The 22,652-nt window shown below is 44.1% G+C and overlaps 1 protein-coding gene across 1 annotated transcript in view; it reads right to left on the bottom strand.

The window, feature by feature from the left end:
* Window positions 1-16,160, bottom strand: part of LOC311042884 (metal transporter CNNM4) — a 36,657-nt gene extending 20,497 nt beyond the window's left edge. The window contains exons 1-4 of the mRNA XM_084053962.1: window positions 14,711-16,160; window positions 2,579-2,722; window positions 2,041-2,178; window positions 845-1,014 (exon numbers count right to left, since the gene is read on the bottom strand). Coding sequence (XP_083910088.1) covers window positions 845-1,014; window positions 2,041-2,178; window positions 2,579-2,722; window positions 14,711-16,130 — 1,872 coding nt within the window. The 5' untranslated portion in view covers window positions 16,131-16,160. The remainder of the gene's footprint in view (window positions 1-844; window positions 1,015-2,040; window positions 2,179-2,578; window positions 2,723-14,710) is intronic.
* Between the last annotated feature and the right edge of the window lie 6,492 nt (window positions 16,161-22,652).

The raw sequence follows: 22,652 nt of genomic DNA on the forward strand, positions 1-22,652 counted from the left end.
GTACAAAAGAGGAGCAAGGGTCTTAACTTCGCACAGAGACCAAATCTGTCTCTCTAAGACCGTTAATCTCCTTGTGGAGCTGATTGGCTTTGCTGCAGACTTGACTTACCAACCTGCTGATGTTGTGTGACGTATATGCTCAGGTGAGTGCACCACACACAACACACACAGGCACACCCGCATGCAGGTGCCATGCAAGTATGAGTCGACCGAGAAGTTGTAGGACAACTCTGTAGGGCTGGCTAGAAGCGGGACAAGCCCGTTGCCGCTTCTGCTGCTTCTTTCCTGAAACTATCAAAAAAAGTGTCCCACTGTACAGTAACTACATCTGAAATGCTGTGCACCAAATGGACCATTTTGCAATACTGCAATTTAGAACTTCCTGGCTGTGTGTCAGTCCTGCCTGCATGCCCTGCACATACACTGTAGGTTTTCCACATTGTTGTTTGCATTGTAAACTGTATAATTTGTCCAATGTTTCACGAGACGCACCTTGACTAAAACCAATTCCTTTATGTTCCACATACTGGCAATAAAGTGTTCTCTGAGTTCTGATGCAAAGCAGTGACATCTGTTTAAGGCGAGTGCTTGGAGTTGCATTCAACACTGACGCAAACAAAAAGGGAGGGGGGATTCTACAGTATATGTGTGTAGCTTAGACCTACTAATAGCCGAGTGGGTAGAGAGGCCGTCTGGGACATTTAGAGGCACCGGGGACTCCTAACACTCAATCCTCCTGCTCATTAATGTCAGTAGCCCTGTATAGATGTATCAGCTAAATTAGTACATGGGTAGCGTAAGCCGTAGCCCCCCAGCCCCCTCCCCACACCCAAACACGCTGTACCTGCAGGATGAGGACAAAGTAGTCCACGGCCTTGCCCCGCTGGTAGACGTAGTGCTGCGGTGAGCGCTTGTCGCTGTCATTGAACTTGATCTCCTGGATCACATCAGGGTGGCGAAGAATCCGCAGTAGCACCTTGTCTGAAACCTGAGATGGGCTGAACAAGGTCACCTCTGGGAGAGGAAGAGAGAGAGAGAGCAAGAGTCAAGGTCAAAGAAGGCGACAAGAAATCTATTCCAAACCTAAGATTCAACAGGGAGTTGTTCTGGCAATTCAAAGTGCTGTGATTGGGGCTTGCTTGAGTGAGGGCTTGTATGGCCCATTGCCCCACCTATATCGGGGACAAAGACACGTTCCGCCCCACACGGGGGTTCACAGTATACTGAGTCAGAGTCTAGAGTGAAAGGTGGGGCATCCATCATCTACGGAGCAAACATCGTTCTGCTTTCATTCTGTCAAGTCATGCTTTGTCTTTACGAAGGCACAGTGACTGGGTGTGCAGGGGTTCAAAAAGTTCAAAGTTCAAGTTGATGGTTAAAAGAACTAAAATAACTTAGGTGTTTAGGGTGAGGTTAACAGGAACAGGAAAAAAAGGCAGCACAAAAAGAGATGGAAAGAAGAGAAAGAGAAAAGAACAGAGGGAGAGAGAGGGTACAGTGTACTTTAAACTCGCTGAAGACACACATGCTCATGCGTGCTCATGTGCTCCTGTTTTGTTCTGAGAAGCGCTACGTCATGCTAGCTGCGGCTAGTGCTAACTTCCACTGGGAGGTTCCTGTCAGCCGCCGCTTTCTGACCTGATAGATGGCAACAGTCCACATGCTCAATTTATTTGTAGTGCAGGGAAAACTTTACATCCCGTTGGCCTGATGCCAATGTCGCATTTTGCTAGTAAGCACGTACAGGCATACTTGGTGCTTAGACCTTAAATATGGCTCCTGAGGAAACATGCAAGGAGAAATCTGAGCTTAGAATGGCAAGTAGGGACGTGTGCTGTTTTTGTCGGATGTGCAGTTGCGTCAATCACTTTCTGGCACACCAAGCTTCAGTGTTGATGTAATTAAATGCGTAGAAGATGGGTAGTCAAAAACTACAATGAAATACTGGTTGGAGCACTTTAAATGTGGTACAGGCAGTGAGTCAATAACATTATGATTGTGTGTGCATGTTGTATCCGTTTGTGTATGACTTTTACTCACCTGTGGCTAAGAAACGATGAGCGGCCAACAGTAGCTGAGGAGAGATCTTAACTTTGGATTCGGTCTCATGCTTGAAGGCCGAGAAATCTCTCTTATTCTTGTTGGCCGGCACCTTTTTCCTGTGGCGGGTGTTATCAGCTGGACACACGCAGACAAACAATTTATCATTTTACAAGAGACTTAATTCAACATGTTACCAGAATTACATAACCATCTGGTATTCCTAATCGAAAGATAAAGCAGTGGTTCTTATGTTATAGTGACATTAAAGGGGGAAATACTGTTATACAGTGTCTCCACTGAGAGCTGAGCGATAAAGCAGCCTATCACATTTTCTTACCACACTGGCTGTGACAAACGCATAATAATAATAATAATACCTCTAATTTATATAGCGCTTTTCTAAGTACCCAAAGACGCTTTACATGGGGGGCATGAGAAAACAACAAAGAAAGAAACACTAAGAAAAGGCTAATACTAAGGAATAAACTCAATAAATACAGTGGAATGAAGATGATGATAAGCCAAAGCCACTCACTGTAAAGATCAGATTCATCCAGAATCTCTGATTTGATTATCTCCTCGATGACATCTTCTAGCGTGACCAATCCCAGCACCTCGTAGAACGGATCTCCCTCCCCCTCGTTGTTCACCTTTTGCACAATGGCCAGATGGGATTTTCCTAAGTGGGAGCAAGATAGAGAGAGGCATTAGTTGGATTATCAGTCAATCAATCAATCAATCCACCAAGCAAAGGCCTGGATCAATGTCAACTCAATCGACTAAATGGCAAGCTTGTCTAAAAACAGTGAATGTAGGAGAGCATCTCAAAGCCTACCATAGAATACATTGGGAGTGCAACGGTTAATAGAACTAATCGATTATTAAAATAATTAATTATAATAAAACAGTCGATTTTCAAAAACGTGAGCTTGAGGATCAGCAATTTTAGCAATTTTTTAATGCAAGCCCATTGGGTTCAATGATGCTAAGAAAGAGTAGTGTATCATTTCCAAAGTCAAGTTAGAATGCATGATTTGGCTCCCTGGTAATCGCTGAAAAAGTCAAGTCAGGGCAAGCCAGATCCGATCAAAGTTTATTTGTCAAATGGCTGGCACTGACGGACATGCTTGGTTTATGATTCAAGATTCCAGATTTTATTGTTATATATCTCATAATGATACTTATATGAGAAGCAACAAGACAAAAAGGAAAAAAATAATAAATGAAAAAATGAAAATAGTCATAAAATAGCGATAGGAATAATAGCAAAAATACCTCAAATCTAATGCAATAACAATTGCACACTGTGAGGTGTCTTTAACCGACCTCTAAATATTCTATCATAGGTGCCTGTGATTGTGGGATATGTTGAAATAATATAATAATTAGGGGTGTGCCGATATATCACGATACGTTTTTGTGACGATGTGTCGTTTGAGAAAAAAAAATATCGTTATGAAAAAAAAAACTAAAAACATTAGTATTTGTTTCCCCCCCCCCCCCCCCCCCCCATATATTTTCTTAAGCTTTTTTCCCCCCATATATTTTCATAATAAAAAAGTGCCATATAAATCGTATCGTATCGATGTCGTCAGCCCAATATCGTATCGTATCATGAAATAAGTGTATCGGCACACCCCTAATAATAATGTGTGGTGTGTGTAAGGTGCTGCCTTATGCTTAATAAATGTGCATACTACAGTATGTATATGTGGTTGTCCGCCTGGGTGTGTGTGTGTATGCACAGCTGGCCTCTGAGTTTGTATGTGTGTGTAACAGGCAGACAGGCAACAGGGCTGTTAGTGTCCATTGTTCATAAGGCTGGTTGCCCGGAGGAAAAAGCACTGTATCTACCCAGTACCGCAGCCTCAACCCAGTATGTGATCATAATGACTAAAACATGTGATTTGGACCAAGCCTGCGGATTGCAGTATGTCAACTCCCTCACGGCTAACATTTATATGTTTATGACTATATCTGATAACGGCTATTTCCCAACTCTCGCCCGCCCCCCCCCCCCCCCCCCACCCCCCAATTTGCTCTGCTTGCACCGCAAACAGCACGTTAATGGTTACAGGTCATTATAGGTAGGGCTGGGTGTGGACTTTGGCCATGTCTTTTACTGTACTACGCGCAAACAAAAGCACACACACACACACACACACACACACACACACACACACACACACACACACACACACACACACACACACACACACACACACACACACACACACACACACACACACACACACACACACACACACACACACACTTATTACACTCAAAAATGAACTTTTCACCCGGCACTTTATCACTGATATCAATAGTGTATCAACAGTGCAAATGTTGATGCGAGACTTTCTGGCAGAATGGTTGTGTCCACATCAAGTGCAGCACTGGCAAACAGGCTGCCATGGCGCGCTGCGGATGCAGGCTGAATTATTAATGCCAGTGCCAGAACGGAACACTAGTCACAGCTGTCTTGGGGGTAGAGGCACCGCGTGGAGAAGGATAATGCCCTCACCCCCGCCCTGACTCACACATGCCAAGTACCTGTAGTGACTGTGCACTGCACGTATGTCCACACACAAAAGGTGATCAATGGAATAATCGATACCTAAATAATTGATAGTTGCAGGCAGCCCTAATTAGGACCTGCCTTCACTGCACGTCATAATGTTATACTACAGTACACACATTCACACGCACACAATCCTTGGCTTATTTTTGTTTCCATTCTGCTGAAGGCCCGTCATGATCAAGGATGAAATGACAGGGGTGACAGAAACAAAACAAAGTATTCCGCCATCAATCAGCTATCCTTTTCCTCGCTTCCAAGAAGAGGCCTGTCAGATCGGGAACGGGACGTGTAGAGAGAGGGCTTACTGAACTTAACAGGATCTGAAGTGTTTTAGGAGTGCGTCCTTGATGCCAGCCTGCATAGCCGGGGGGGGGGGGGTTGAGTAGACAGCATTGGCAGAGTGCCACAGGGACATTCTAAACATTCCGTGCCCTGACCTTGGCTTGACCACAGGAATAGAGCATAGAGTAAACCTATTTGTCTCCCGAGTCCCGGCTTACTGGAGGAGTCCATGATGTCATGTTCGCAAGAGAGAGACAGACTGGTGGAGGGAGGGGGTTGTATATTTTAGTCTGGAGTCTCTGAAGTCTCCAGAGAAGGCGGTCATGATTAATTTGTTGTAAGGCGGAATGAATCGCACGCCAAAAATAGCCCGTCTACAAGTTCACAACGCGTCAGGGATGATGCGACGCATTGTGAGTAGTTCGGTGGTACACTCACCACCGTGTTCTGGCTAAGACGCACAGCATCGGAGGCCGGTGGTCCTCAGCTTGCCCCCCCCCCCCCCCCCCCCACGGCTTGATACATTTTGGATGGTCTGAAATCAGACACTTCTCAATAAAATACTGTTGCCTAATTGAAACGGGGGGTCCATGACGGCATGGCCATGGCACTTGCCTGGAACGCCTTGTACGGGATGAGGAGAGTATGTAAATCTGAGGTGGGAGATGACGCCAAGAGACGGCTGTTTTTCGCTACACCAGAATCAGCACTGCTGTATAGGGCAAGAGACATGGGACACTCACAACACAGCAGGAAACCCCGGATGGTGTCCACACAAGAATGCTACGAATGGCACTCGATGTCACATGGGTGGACCTCTACGGGGGGGCCTCCCGTGGGTCACGGACAAGGTCAGGGAGAGAAGGATGACTGTGTCAGGCACCCGGAACTGATGGTGAGGGTACTGACTCTGTGGGAGCCAACCCAAGGCACAACTAGGAGGGTGACGGAGGTGCACCACCTAAGTAGACACAGTGCGGCCTGACAGCGGAGCCAGAAACACTGCAGTGCTCTGGGACCTGATGCTGGACAGGAGGGTTTGGAGGGCGGCGATCCAGGGCTCCCGAGTTGGTGTCAGCTAGCGCACACCGTCGCATCGCATGCAATTAAAAGAGTGGGTGTGTGGGGGTTGTGTCCTGTGTTGGCTTATGCTTATTTAATAAAGTGACTGTGAATATATAATATAGTGAGAAGATGCTATGTGTGTTTCTTTGGGATGCATCTTAACAATATGATTTATCTTGGGTCTTTGCGACAATGTCCCATATGTTATTTCAACCCAGTACACTTGACAGTAATTACATCTATAATCTACAATGCTCAACAATTCATTAGTTAACATTCTTGGGCACTGCATGCCAAGTAATTAATGTGGCAATACAAGGAATGGAAAAATAATGCAATGGAAAAGTCTGTGTGTGTGTGACTGTGTGTGTGTGTGACCTCTCTCTGAGCTCCCTACAGAGCTGAGTCAATATTTCAGAGGAAGCGGGGACCACAGGGGACATACTTACTGCTAGTCACAGGAGAGTCACTTTTAGAATCTATCGACTCCTTTGTACAGACGCGCGCACGAACGCACACTCACACACACATGAACGCACACACATGCACACACGAGCCTGACCGATGCAAGATTTTTTTTATCCCAATTTCGGAGAGTCCTAACCACCAATTACCAACGTTGTTTTACCAATATTTGGTGCAAACGTTTCAAATCAGTTTGAATTGTTTTTTTACATTTAACTTCCAAAAATAACCGATCTACAAGCTGCTGTGAACTAGATCGGCTATTACTGAAAATGTTCGGCTATACCGATGTCGTCACAAAAGTCAAATAGTGGCCGATATATCGCCCAAACATATATTTATCAGTCACCGCACACGCACACGCACACGCACACACACACACACACACACACACACACACACACACACCCACCCACCTCCATGCCAGCAGGATCTGACCTGTGTCAGCTGGGGTCCCCAGAGTTCAAACACTACCGAGTCAGCCCACTGTGTGGTGCTGGGCTGTTGCTAGACCTTTTTCACAAACATGACAGACATACTTCCACTTTTTCTTAGCAGCGCACAGATCTTTTCTCACCATTTACCGCAATGGTAAGAAAACAACATTTGGGGATGCCTGGTGGCTCAGACTGTTAGTTTTTGAAAAACCTCTTTTGGACTCCACGGTTGATGTGGTTAAGCTTAGAATAGAAAAGGTAAAAGGAAATAAAAAGTCACAGTCACAGGGGCAAGGTCACAATGACATAATTAGTTGTATATCATATGGAAATGGCATATCATGACAAATGGTGATGGCAGAGTTATGCACTGCACTGAGTGCAATCCTTCTTGTTCTGTTGCTGCTGGCAATGAAAAGTACAGATCTACAGTATACAATCTGCAACAAAGAGGAAGTTTGTGTGGAATGAGTGTTTTTGTCATGCAACATACATGACTCAAGGTGGATAAATCAACAAGTGTCAGTTTTCTCCCAGTGGAGGCCACGTGATGTTAAAGTGACCTATGGGAAAGGGGAAGAAACTAAATGAGAAACAGGAACGAAGACAAATCGTGAGCATTATCCAATCTGCTGTACACCTCTCAGCTATGTGCAATAAAACATGAATAAATTAAATGTATTCATTGTGGTAACTGTGATGTTTCTTTTTAGGGCTGAAGTGCTTTTAAGGTGATCTACACAAACAGAATACAACTGGACTGAGCTTACCACTAATTGATGTTAACAAGTCAAGGCAGACTCCAGCTAGGAAATCAGCTTATCAGCTAATGTTGTCTGTTGTCTACACAGCATGGCCCACACACTAAATACTGTAACTTTGACTGACTGAACAGGGGCTCAGAAGGTGGTCGTCTGGGAACTGGAAGGACCCTGGTACGATCCCCAGCTCCTCCTGACTGTCTGTGTCAAATTGCCCTTGAGCAAGACACTGAACCCTTAACTGCTGCCGACAAGCATGTTGGTGCCTTGCATGGTTGTCTCCACTGTTGGTGTGTGAATGGGTGATATAATGCAGTGGTTCTTGAACATTTGCCAAGGTCTCCCCTTAACTCTGACAGTATACAAATGGAACCAAATGGACCGTTCCATTTGTATACTGTCAGAGTTACAGACTTATAAGGGTCAATTAAGTCCCCCCCCTAAAGGAACCCAGAGAGTCCCTGAAATCCACTTTGAGAACCACTGATGTAATGCACATTGAAAAGCACTTTTAATAACAGGCATTATGCTGTAGAAAAGCAGAGTGCATTTCCTTTTTACAATTAGGGCCTTTCTCAGCCCCTCCCTCGGTTGCTACATCTGAAGTGGTTGGGCTTAGACTATTACGCTTAGGTGCAGTATTTCACATCTGCTCCCATAGAGAAAAATTGCCTCATAACCAACAGTAATGGGAATATGTTTTAACTGTACTTAACCAGGGGAGGTTTGCAGACCATTCAGACCAAACCTCCCTAATTCATGTTATTCATACAGTAGGTGGATATATTCACACCTGGGAGCTTCTCAGCGCTACCACACTCTTCTACTGTTGGACGCCGAGCAGACTAGAGCATCTTTCTGGGGACTGACTGATTTGCTTATGGGCAGCCCAACATTATAGCAGCTGTTGTTGTGGGAAGATATGAGTAAAATAGATCACCTTATTAGTTTACCTGCCCTGATTCTCCCAGCCTGTATGCAGAGGCAATTGTGCTTCTCTGACCTTGTGGCATTCTGTCACCAGCATACCATTCACTGGCTCTGTGTTTGTTGACATGAAACATCACAAAGACGAGGGGGGAGAGCTATTAGTTTGTATGGGAAAGGAATGCCACGCGCATACCACCCACGCACACAAACAGATCGACGGCACTGACCACTGACACAAACTGACAAACATATGCACTCCTGGCGACGGAAAACATGCACCCAAACATGCACACACAGGTATATTGTGTGGGTCAGGCCTGTTATTCCAGTGATACGGGCAAAAGCTGGAAGGAAGGAGGAAGAGCTACAATTTCAACAACAGTACAACTTCCTTGTTTTGGCAAATCTCTGTGCCACTCTCAAAGTCCATTGGAACAGAGCATCAGAATGAAATCCCTATACTCAGGTATATTGTATGGGTCAGGCCTGTTATTCCAGTGATACGGGCAAAAGCTGGAAGGAAGGAGGAAGAGCTACAATTTCTACAACAGTACAACTTCCTTGTTTTGGCAAATCTCTGTGCCACTCTCAAAGTCCATTGGAACAGAGCATCAGAATGAAATCCCCATACTCCGTTTTGAGTGAAGTGAGATAACGAGCGTAACAATGCACACAGGGCTGGGCAATGTATCAATTTTATATCTATATCTTGATATGAGACTAGAATATTGGTTATCTTAATGATGTGATATGGCATAACCGTCGTCTTTTCCTGGTTTTAATGACTTAAAGGGGAAATCCACCCATTTTCAATATTTAACTATGTCATTAATATAGCATAAAGGAGTTGTGTGGAAATAAGAAAAAAGTTCCCCCCTTTCTGTGTTGCCTTGAACTGGAGGATTGATTGTGGGTTTAACATTGCAAATTACAACATGATGACTCATCATGTTGTAATTTGCAATGTTAAACCCAAAATCAAGCACAATGTTATGCTTTCAAAATGTTTGCCAATGCGTCACAATTTGACCCATTGTGAGCTTGTTTATTTCTGCCATTTCAGATTGTTTTTATTTAAAACATTTATATTATCGTCACAATATTGATATTGAGGTTTTGGTAAAAGATATTAATAATAATTTTGGCCATATCGCCCAACCCTAGATGCACGTACCCAGGTTAAAATTAGGTCCAAACTCTACATCATAAACTTTGAAAATGGGAGCATATGCGCACACGCATGCGTGTTTTACCGCACACATGTGACTTTAGGTCATTGTGCTGAGTGTGGAGCTTTCTTCTTGCTGACTGATATCATTAGGGGACCCGTAAACCCAAGTGTTGATGTGACACACTCGCACACACAAAGTTGAGTGGATTGCGACAGCATGGTCAGCACTCCCACAGTAGTTCCAGCGACAAGACAGGAAGAGGAATAGAGGAGCAGCAGGCCGCTGATAAGAGCCCTCAGAGAGCGAGAGACAGCGAGAGAGGTGGACAGAGATGCCGTGGTCCTGCTTTGACGTCATTTAATGTCGCGACGTGCCAAACATCCAAACACTGACATCCACCCTTGCCAGTTAGGAAGTGGTCCAAAATGCAGGGAAACGTTGGGCAGAACAAATGCAACCATGCATTGGTCAGGTGTGGTCACACACACTTTAAGTGCTGGCGCTAGCATTATTAGTAATGCAAATCTCAATCCCATCTACCACCAATGCTAAAAGTGTATGCGTGTTGGGAGTTGTCGATAAATTAAATTATTCATATGGTGTCAATATGCCCTGGTCTGCTGCTTCCCGATCCCTTGAACAAAATATTTAAAATAATAATAATTCAAATATGCTTGACAGAATGACTGGGATATATGCACTTAACTGGCATTATACTGGCAGACAGCAGTGATAATCTGTACTGTCTTGTATAGACTCGACCAGATATGAAACAGTGCTATTTGAAAGATTTCAGGAGGGTAACTAAACATGACATTAAAAGCCTACTGTACATCACGCTAGTCAACGCCACTGACAGAAAGGTCAGTTGACGTGTGTGTGTGTGTGTGTGTGTGTGTGTGTGTGTGTGTGTGTGTGTGTGTGTGTGTGTGTGTGTGTGTGTGTGTGTGTGTGTGTATCTACTCGCTGTTTCTTAGATAAACACTTCCGGGCTTGTCTCAGAAAATTAGTATATAAAATATGCCCATACTGTACTATGCACACACACACACAAATAAAAGGCATATCCGAGAGAGAGATAGAGAGAGTGAGAGAGAGAGATACAGAGTCATATGCACTCATTAGACAGACCGGGGTGGTACAGAGAGAGACGGGGTGTTGAGATAAAGACAAATTAGAGGAACGCCCATCACACAAAAGGAGACTCAGGTTGGATCTGTGACGTGCCTTATCAACCTGGATTGGGAAACCTTCAACACACATTGATCAAAGGGTGTGTGTGTGTGTGCTAGTACATGTATGCATGCTTGCGCAGCGTGAGTGTGTGTCTAAAAGGGAGTGTCAGGAAAGTGAGCATACTAAACCCCAGTAAAGAGTGGGAGTGGAAGTGGGTAAATGAGTGTTTGGTACAAAGGTCAGGGAGGGCACACTGTAATGAATAGTAAAAGAATGCTGAAAGACAAGAGGGAGATATATGATGGCAAGATTGAGAGTGAGAAAACAAAGTGACTCAATGTGTAGGAGTGCATAGCAGGAACGGTACACTGACGGCTGGACAGTCAAATTATTTTCTTTTCTTTAAAGCAGAGAAAGAAGAAGGTGGCAGATATTGAACAGTTAAGTATCCATTATTGAACTGTAGCCCTCATAGCCAGGTCCTTAACAGCATATCAAAGGTAGGGTGGAGTGTCCAGTTGAGTGCCTAAGCACTGATAAAACACAGACGGGGGGGCAATCAAGATACAAGCCTGGCAACACAAACCAAACAGAAGTTGGTCTATTTCCTGTATGTACAGTCAGAGTTCTCAACAAAAGAATCCCAATCTCAAAAGCTAATTAGTACATGCAGTCATAAGTTTCAGTTGAAGCATTTAATTTGACGTCACGTGTGCTGTACAGACAGACATGTCTTCCATTTGTAATGACATAAAAAAATATTGGATGGGTTTTACAGGCCAGGTGCATGCATTTGAATTATTCATGGTGATTGGCTCTGAGAAACACATATGACACCTATGTGCTGTGCTTCCGGTTCAAATCTGCTCCAGAGCAACTTTAACAAAGCTAAGGGGAAATGAAATGGAACAGGAAATGTTCCATGGCTTTGGGACTCTTCTGGTTTCAAATATCTTAATGCTGAATCATTTTACTTGTGGTTTCTAATATCTTAATGCTGAATCATTTTACTTGAAACTAGCCTCATACATCTCATACATAATATGCTCAAACTAAGGTGCATGGGCAGTTGATGAGAACTGAATATTTTGCAAGAACAGACACACACGACACAATGCTATGGGGTTTCCTGTGGTATGACTCATAATGTGAGAACAAAACGAGTCGAGGCACAAAATCCATAATATTGCCGTTTTGCTCTTAAATCGTATTTGGAGACCCCACCCTGTCAGGGTATGATGTAAAGAACAAAATGACCACCAAGTGAATATGGTCCGTGTATCCTATGCAATGAGCAGGCCTAACACCAACCCTCCAAAATGTGATTAGACGCAACAGGTGGTGGTGAATCCTGACACCTGCCATTGCATCCAACACAACGAAAACTACACTACAAAAGGCTGAAATGGGGACGAGCGGTGACAGGTAGATTGCAAGAGAGAGCAAGACAATGTGACCTGTGGCACAGTTGGATACCATCACCATGGCGACCGATGCCAAGGTGCTAGAGAATGGAACTCTCAGAGTCTGTGGGGGGTGGGGTCAGCGGAGAGGTGGAGGAACTGTGGGCCGGTCAATCACGTACAGTATGTTCCCATGTAGTATGTTATTTTCAATTATGAGTCTGCAGACTGGACTGGAAGCTTGGAGCCTGAGTCAGTCAGTAAACTGTCAGTGTGTGGTGTGTGTGTGTGTCTGTGTGTGTAGGGCCACCTAGCTAAACATAATGTGATGTACTTAGGGCTCTCTCCAACAGGAGAGCACTCAACTCAAGTGTACAGTATGACCAACAGAGTGCACTCCTAGCTCAACCAACATCTCACCCCGCCATGCTCTCACTCATCTAACGCTCTCTCTCTCTCTCTCTCTGTATGCAGGTGTATGTGTGTGTGCTATTTTGCTCTGTGACTTGTTGCCACCGTCTTGCACCTCCTTGGCCAAGGTGACTAAGATGAACTGCAGAGCATTTCCACAGCCAAATCTCACACTGCACTGGTGCCACTGCAGTCAAATGTCAGTTTCAATTGAGCTAAAGCCAATATAAACAATATAAGCTGCACGTATGATAGCTATGTTAATACATTTCGGGAGTGTGTGTGTGTGTGTGTGTGTGTGTGTGTGTGTGTGTGTGTGTGTGTGTGTGTGTGTGTGTGTGTGTGTGTGTGTGTGTGTGTGTGTGTGTGTGTGTGTGTGTGTGTGTGTGTAATATAATATGTACAGAGTAAATACAGTAGTACACACACACACACACACACACACACACACACACACACACACACACAGTAATATGTATCCTAAATGAAGCAAATGGCTAATTTCATGTAGGCTTATTTATTGAATTGGGAACAGGCTCAATTAAATTGAGCCCAGCCTGTAATATTGCAAAGTCAACTGATCTCACAGTACCGGTTACTAACAATGTTATGGAGGCAGAAAGGCAATAACTCAATACTCTGTGCTCGGTGTGTGGTGTGTGGTGTGTGGTGTGTGTGTGTGTGTGTGTGTGTGTGTGTGTGTGTGTGTGTGTGTGTTTTGTCTACATGTCTGTGACCTTCAGACAAAATAACCAGAGGAAAAATACACCCCTGCGGGAGATGGTGTTGGTGTGCACGTGTGTCTGTGGGTGTGTGTGTGTATGCATGTGGAGCTTTCTTCTGGCTGACTGATGTCATTAGGGTGAGGGTTGGGACTTGGAATTGGATTTGATCAATTGAATCTGCGTTGTAGATTATTTGGCAAAGAGATTTGATGTGGGGGGGGGGGGGGGGGCAAAATAGACCCCTGAGGGACCCGGGACAACAAAGTATATAGGGTTCAAGTGGATAAGTGATATGAGTCATGAGGGATATCAGGAGGAAATAGGCTTGCTGAATGCTGATGACAGCCCGCTAGCAAAGGTGATATGCTGATTTGGAGTATGAAAAGACAATATACTTGTGTATATGAGAATGAAAGAAAGACAGAAAAGTGAAAGCCGGCAAAGTTTAAGTGACAGTTCATTAGTTACTCCCCCTCATGCCAGTTCCTTCGACCACGTAATACCCGCACAACTTCCTAGCCTTTTCCAAACTCAAGTAAACAAATAACCATAATACTCCATAGAGCTCATGCAGCAAAATCAAAGTCCTCTGAAGTCAAATGATCAAATTGTGAGAGGAAAACTTAGATTTATTATTTAAAGTAAACCATTGTTTAGTGGAAATATTCACTAAAGCTGTTGGATTCTCACACCCAGACCTATAAGTGGGGGAGATTTTGCGTTCTCATCAAGCAGAACGTGGTGCAATAGGTATTTTTCACTAACAGTGCAATGTTTTGACTTCGCTGGACTTGGAATATGCTGCACAAGATGCATGAAGTAATTTTATGGTTATTTTTGCCCTTTCTGGAACTCTATGGACCGGTCGGTCACTATTAACTTGAGTTGTTTTGGTGAAGGCTGCTAGGAAGTTGTGCTGCAGCAAAGTAACTTCACCTCAGTTTCAGTTGGCCTGAGGGTGAATAGATAATGAAAGGATTTTCATTTTCATTTCATTCACAGTATGCACTCAGGAACACACACACACACACACACACACACACACACACACACAAACACACACACACACACACACACACACAATAATACTAATAAATAAATCATCCTGCTACAGGCTCCACTGCTTATTCCAAGTACAAAAAACTCATCACATGCTGTCTGACTCTGAATGAAAGGGCAAATTAACCCCATAACAAGCTCTGCTGAACTGCACTGTCTCAGCTCACTCCGTAAGCCCCCCCAAAAAACAAACAAACCTTTCTTGAACTCCTCAAGCATGGAGTCCAGCTTAGTGTCGTGAAATACGAAGTGCACCGGATGGTTGTAGAACTTGGTGATGGTCTTCAGGGTCGTGCAGTCGTCCGGGTCGACGAAAGCCAAGTCTTTCACGTACAGGATATCCACGATGTTGGAGCGCTCGTCCTCGAACACCGGGATCCTCGTGTAGCCGCTCTCCATGATCTCTGACATGGTGTTGAAGTCCAACACGCCGTCGCTGTGGATCATGAAGCAGTTGGCGATCGGCGTCATCACATCCTCCACCGTCTTGGTCCTGAGCTCCAGGGCTCCCTGGATCATGTTGAGTTCCTCCTTCACCAGGTCGTTGTAGGGCTCCGTGACTCGGAGCATCTCCACCAGCTTCTCCCGGTTGTACACCGTGCCGATCTCCTGTCCCAGGACGCAGTCGAGCAGCTTGCTGATGGGCCACGACAGGGGGAAAGTCAGGAGCATGAACAACTTGGTCACCGTGATGGTGTTGGCTCCCACCGCCAGGCCGTGGCGCGAACACAGCGCCTGGGGAACGATCTCGCCGAATATGACGATGCCGACGGTGGAGGCGACCACTGCGCCGATGCCGGAGCCGATCAGGTCGTCCAGGAGGATGGTGAGGGTGGTGTTCACCAGCACGTTGCCGAGGAGCAGGGAACACAGCAGGTAGTTGCCTTTCCTCCGGATGGGCTCGATCTTACGGGCGTACTTCTTCTCCTTGTCCGTGCCACAACTCTGCACTATGCGGAGCTCCATGGGGTCCAGAGCCATGAGTCCCAGGTTGAGTCCACTGAACATGCCCGAGAGGACCAAGAGGCAACAGATGATGATGATCTGCAGCCATAGGGGCAACATGGACTTCTTCTCCTCCGCCACCAGCAGCCACCCATCGTCCTCCCCCAGCAGGTACCACTGGCCCTGGCCGTCCTTGATGCACAGGCTGTACAACTTCTCCACCTCGCTCTTGCGGAGCGCCTTGATCTTCAGACTCAGCAGCCCCGAGGTGCCCTGGTTGCTGACGTTCATGCCGCCCCGGACCACTATACCCTTGGTGTCCTCCACGGAGCAAGTCCTGTTGAAAGAAGGGACACTGTTGCCGCCCCCCGCGTGGCCCTCATCCTCATCATCGTCGCTCGCGTCCTGCTCCGTGAACTTGATGAGAGTCGAGGTGTTGGGGAAGATCTGCAGCCCGTAGAACCTGAGGAGGATGTTGCTGTCCTCCGTCACCTGGATCACCCCGTCGTTAGTGGTCGTCGCCGCCTTGTCGCTTTTCTCCAGCCGCATGCCGAATATCCGGCTGCCGCTACACAGGTCCGCGGCTCCGGCGTTGAAGTGTCCTCTCGCGAAAAAACAGGAAAAAAGCAATAAAGTTAGCGTGAACCCCTGGCCACTCCAGCCTGTCGCCATGTTTGTTTCACTACTCTGGGACTTGGGAGCTGACGTCACGTACTCACTTGAAAGAGCCCCGCCCATTATTAGTATAATTCTAAAACTGACCCAACCAGCAGTCAGAACGTCACTGAAAAATACTGAACGAGCCCCTTTATTTTATTTTTTATTCAATTTCATTTTTTTTTACAATGACTGATATTCTTTTCCAGTAGCCCAGGGCACATTTGCAGAGCCAACACCATGGCATTCGTTTTTTTTTTTAACAAATTGCATTCTCTTATGCAATAAGCATTTAGTTTTGTACATTCAACTTTCCACTGTCCAGTGTTAAAATAAGACTGAATGGTATTGTGTACATCCGTGCCATTAAGTCAATTAAGGAAGCAGACGAAAAGACAAATTGAATGGCGACCTCTCCAGTGGTGTAAAGTAACTAAGTACATTTACTCAAGTACTGCACTTGAGGTATTTATTTTTTTACTTTACTGGAGTATTTCCAATTTTCAGTACTTTTACTTCTACTACACTCCATATCTCAGAAGCAAATATTGTACTTTTCACTCCACTACAATTATTTGAAAACTTGAGTTACTAGTTACTTTGTAGATTTTGATTATTATTACAAAAAAATACATTAACCACTTCAGCCCACTACATTTCGGCCATTTGAAAATAGCCTATCTACAGGCTCACAATGTGCATTATGAGCTTGTAGATCTGCTATTTTTTTAAACTTGTGAAATGGGACATTCTGCAGAATGAGTAGCCTACTTTCTACTTTTGGTACTGTAAGTACTTTTTGATACCAATACTTTTGTAATTTTACTCAAGTACATTTTGAATTGCAGTATTGATACTTTTACTTAAGTCAAATATTATATTGCTATTTTATCTCATATGTGGAACCGAGTCAAATATGATTATTTTTTGGGCGGTCACGGTCTGAAAAGGTTTAGAACCACTGGCATAGACATTGTGCAACCGCAACGTGCATGTGATGTTCTCTAGACGACATGACAGACTCCTCGACATGTGGCACATTTGAGGAAATCATGACAATCGCGCTCGCAAAACAGGAACGACTCATTGCAGTGATTTTCTTTTCTTTTTTTTAAATGCCGCTCCTATGCTCCTCCAAAGCAGAAGAGCCTTTTTTGATTGCAGTGCTCCCTCTTGTGGCCAAATATGAAGCGCACTGTGGCTGTGGAGGTTCTGACCAGAGTTTATAGCATAGCCCAGTGGTTCTCAAACTTTTTCATGTCAAGGACCCCCAAATTGACACGTATTAGGCCGCGGACCCACATTTGAAAAGATATGCCTGGGACCCCCGATAAGAGAATATTTTTTACGGCTCTAGCAGTGATTCTCAACCATTTTAATTTCAAGGACCCCCAGTTTGACATGCATTAGGGCTACGGACCCCCATTTAATTGCATTTCTATCACTTTGACCCCAATTTATATTGTCACATCTATGTTAATTTAACTCTGAGAGTGTACAAATGGAACCAAATGGACCCGTTAGGGTCCATTTGGTTCCACTCTCAGAGTTACAGACCCATAAGGGTCCATTTGGTGCCTAATATATCATTTAGCTGGGGACCCCCTGGAACTCCCTCAGGGACCCCTGGGGGTCCCCAGACCCCACTTTGAGAACCAATGGCATAGACTATGTGCCATTTATACAATTTGAAAACAATAATGCAAACAATATAGCCAATCTTGCCCACAGCTTAAAACAGTCACATGCCAGACGAAGTAGCTTGTTTTACTAGTACAGATATATTACAGATATTTGATTACTTGTGCTTAATTGAAATAAAAAAGACATAACAGTTTTTATATGGAAATAAATATCTACTGTAGCTATATTAGAAATGTATATTTTATTTTATTTTAGATTAGTAATGTTCAATGTTCAAGATGTATTTATTGTTAGGCTACATCTTGTGTACATAAGGGTACAATTATTTAGTTATGGTTTCCTCAGACATTGTAGCAGCAATGATAATAGCTAATAATAATATATTATAACACACACACAACACACACACACACACACACACACACACACACACACACACACACACACACACACACACACACACACACACACACACACACACACACACACACACACACACACACACACACACACACACACAGTCACACACACACACACACACACACACACACACACACACACACACACACACACACACACACACACACACACACACACACACACACACACACACACACACACACACACACACGCGCAGTAAAGACTGTTTTGTCTGTTGAAGTTATAAACATCTGTACCATTGTTGTTTAATATTCGTGAAACCTTTTGGATTTGTTGAAATAGACAGAAGTTCCCTATAAGCTACACTACAGATAACATTGTTGTTTTTGTTTTCAAACTGTTTATATGATGTTTTTGCATAGTAGTGTTTTGTCTGTCATTAAATGTTTCGATGAAATGAGTAAGGACCCCAATGGAAACAAGCCATAGGCTTTCTTGGGTTTAAAATCCTCAAGCAGACCTTGTATTGAACTGTACTTTCCTGTGCTTTTTTTTGGCAAACTGCTCATAAAGTAATCAATCAATCACATCACACCACACTAGATCTGGAACTGGAAAGATAAATAAAACACGACTAGAGTATTTAGACGCCATAGATAATTATTATGCATGTATGTGTTTCAAATTTAAGATTAATATTAATAATAATCTCTCAAGACAGATTCAGCCAACAGCAACAAAACAAAGGAAAACAGTATACTGAATTATCTTTAATGGGTTCCCCCAGATTGAAGACTGGTCAACCCTGGACAAGAATAACATTTAAGATTACTTAAAGCCATGTTTCAGATTGGCAACATAGTTATGTTTTATTTATGTACTATTTATGAAAGGAAAAACTTAAATAGGGTATTTAACACCTAGCCTACTAATTAAAACCATGTTTCATCTTTTGTGAAGCCTTTGCTTTCGTCAGCAGAGGTGGGTTACGCCTAAGTGTTTTTAGTTTTTCTGATTTTTTTTTTTTTTGCCCCAACAAGACCAAGGCGTGGCTGTCATAACAGCTGTCATACATCATGAGCACATACAAGAGGAACTTGAAGGAAGCAAGCAAAGCGAAAATGAAAGTATACGAAGTTATATTTATTGAGCACAGCTGGACGCCACAGCCTAACAGGGCGATAGAGCCTAGAATAATAATCCGTGAGTTGAAGTTGAAAGTGAATTAGTGAGTCTTGTGTCAAATAATACTTTTCTCTAAGGGAAATGTCAGATATATCGTCTATTATCATCTCAAACCGGTGTGGAGGAGGACCGGGGAACACAGCGCGTAAATGCCCAGCTCCGTTGCCGTTAAACTACCAGAGGACGGCACAGTGAGGGAACTGCCGTCCGAACTCCCCTTCCCTCTTCCGAATCCAGAAGAACATCGACTCGTGCAGATAGACCAGGATGAAGGAGGACTATATCTGGACTGTGAACTCAACGACATTCGCTGCCAAGCTCTCATTGACACAAGAGCCTCCCTGTCCTGCGTCCGCCTGGACATCTCGCCAGACGCACGGACAGTGACCACAGTGACCACAGTGACCGGGGAGAGAGCGCAGATACAAGGACAACCTGGACAAGGGTCGCTCTGCTACATCACGGTAGAGAATAAAAGACTGTGCCATGACTTTTGTCTGGCAGACATCCAGGACGAGTGCATCATCGGGCTGGATCTGCTCGAGCGATGGGGAGCCGAGGTGGACATTCCGAGGGCCTGCATGTACATGGACTCACACACGATCGCCCTTCAACGTCGCAGTGTCAAGAAGAGAAAGAGTAATGATGGCAACATTCCTCCTCTAGAACCGCCCGCTCCTTCACCTACGGCAGCCGTCAGACAAGGCAACGTGACGCAAGCTCAACCTGCTGCTGCCCCCCCACCTGTCGCCCCCCAGCCCCCGGTACTGACCTCGGTACCACCGGGTCCATCGGAGGATATCATTGAAGCCGTGGTGGCGCTTCATCAGAGGAGCAAGGAAGGCCTCTCTTCCAAACAGAGCCACAAGTTACAGGATATGCTTTTTTCGGTACAGATTCGCTACATCTTTGCGGATTGTACCCAGACCAAACTGGTCCAGCATGAGATTGACAGTGACACCGCAGATGCTCACCCCATCACCCCAGGGACAGACTGGGGTGAGGAAGTCCCCTTTTGCCATTCAGTGTCAGGACTGCTATGACAGCTTTCAATATTGAAATCCAACAAATAGCCTATATTAGAAATGTCTTGGCCTATATCATAAACTAAAATAGCCTATATCAGAAACTGTTTTATTGTAGCATTTTGGAGATTTTCACTCACTGAAAACATTCTCAACTTTGGCCGTTCATAAATGGAGCAGTGGAGAATTTTGGAGATTTTCACTCACAATATAGCCTTGGATCAAGACTATCATAGATGTATTTTATGGAGTATGACTTTTGCTTTCGTATCTATCTGGCTACACTCACAAGGCAGTTGACAAATGAAAAAATATTCCTATTCAGGGCACCCAAAACTGTTTTGATGTGATCAAACCATTTTAGCCTACACGTTTTCAGAAATTGCAGGTTAACAGTTTAACAAGGTCAGAATGTGCCACAATGCCACACACTGTGAGCTTGTAGATATGCTATTTTTGAAAATGTTTCCCATTTTCAAAGACAAAATATCAATATTTAGGTATTTGGTAAAAAAAAGATTGTGATATTTCATTCAGGCAGTGGTTCTCACTCATGCTGCCTTAATGACGTGTGCTCACTGAAGCTGGGGTCCACCAAAAATGGCTTATAACTCATGTATTGAGGGAGGACTTTGTATCAGGGGCCCAGGTGTGGGTGCTTGACCCTGGAAAAGCTTCAGGTCAAACGGACTGCATCATGTACTGTGCTGGCCAAGTTGTCTGACATGGTCTATAGGGTGCAGCTGGTAGAGGGCCACCAGGACTGGCTGGCACCTTACTAGCCCCTTACCAGCACAGAAGAGGACCGGGTGGAGGCAGAGACTGAGAGCCACTCCACACCAGATGTCCCACAAGAGCTTCAGAGCCCTGTAAAGAGAAGGAGGTGTAGTCTACGCCTCGGCACCTTCGGGACTTTGTGCTGGGGTAATAAGGGGTACTGGGACATAGCATTCCTCTCAGGGCACATGTATTTTATTGTTCTATCAATTGTGTTATTGTGTCATTATTTTCTATGGGGAATGTGTTTGTGGGTTTTGTGTCTTATTTGTGAGTAATGTTGTTGATTTATGTTCATTTAATAATTCATGTCCTAACCCTGAGCCAAGTTTTTGTGTGCTGCGTGCCACAAATAAAATAGTGCATATTGAAAAGAGTTGAAAACCCATAGTAGCCTATAATGTCCAGTGTTCAAGTGCACAACTGAAACGTATTTAAATACAATGTGGATTCCAGCTCGTCAATGACTAGATGTATTGGCCAAGGAGGTTCTATCGGGGAGATACTGGTAGAAATTCAAAAAAGCAAAGCAGAGGCAAAAGTTGTAATATGGAAGAAAGCGAAACAGAAATGGCTGGAATGTTGGGATGGAGACTATGTACCATATTCAAGGAAAGGTGATGACATCATTTCCAACTGGTTGCAGCTTTGTCTGGTCAGTTAACAGCACTATCTGTTGGTACTACTAGGTAGTAAGAGGAACTGACAGCTTGTTCTTCCCAGAAGTGAGCTAAGAGAAAATGAAAGTGAATCTGATTATTGAAATATTTTATGTTGTCTGTTTTGTTGAGAACAAACAATAACCATCACATTTGTAAAAAAAAATCTAGTTGTTAAATTTACACTGAATAAACTAGCTGACTCTTAAGCTGGGAGACAGAAAGTTTAGCCGAGTTATCTGAGGAGGAAGTCAAGGTGTGAAGTAAAAACCCAGAGAAGCCTGTTCTGTGAGGAAGAGCAGAGAGCTTTGAGTCAAACTGTATGAGTGACTTCTTTCACCACTGTGATCACAAGCTGGTTCCTATAAACAGTGGTTCTCAACCTTTTTTCCTTGGAGCCCCACTTCTTACCTCAGACAAAATCTGAGCCAAAAATAAGTGTACTCATGTACCTGTACAGAAGATGTAACAATAAAGAACTTGAGTTGAAAAAACACATTTCTCAGAAGTTATAATGTGATGTACACTGTGTGATCACATTTGTGTAAATGTCATTATTTTCTAAATTTAATTATTTAGTGCGTTTAATAATTTGAAAGTATTTGCATTTTATTTTTACCTTTTGAAAATACTTTTATGAGTTATCTGGTTTTACACCAAAATAATAAAATAGCAGTTTTTTGACAGTAGGCGGCAGTGCAGGACCTTGTTGGGTTACTCTAGGGCAGGGATTGTGGTCAGCGGCAGGGTTGCCATGTACGCGTATTATAAGCGACTTTGAGCTTTTGAGTTTTTTGGGGCTTGTTTCTAAAGTGTAGTTGCTTATTTGGGCTCGTTTCCTAATGCCGTTTAAACCAGTGGTTCTA

The sequence above is a fragment of the Gymnoscopelus microlampas genome (assembly GCF_963454915.1).
Source record: "Gymnoscopelus microlampas genome assembly, chromosome: 4".
Classification (NCBI taxonomy): domain Eukaryota; kingdom Metazoa; phylum Chordata; class Actinopteri; order Myctophiformes; family Myctophidae; genus Gymnoscopelus; species Gymnoscopelus microlampas.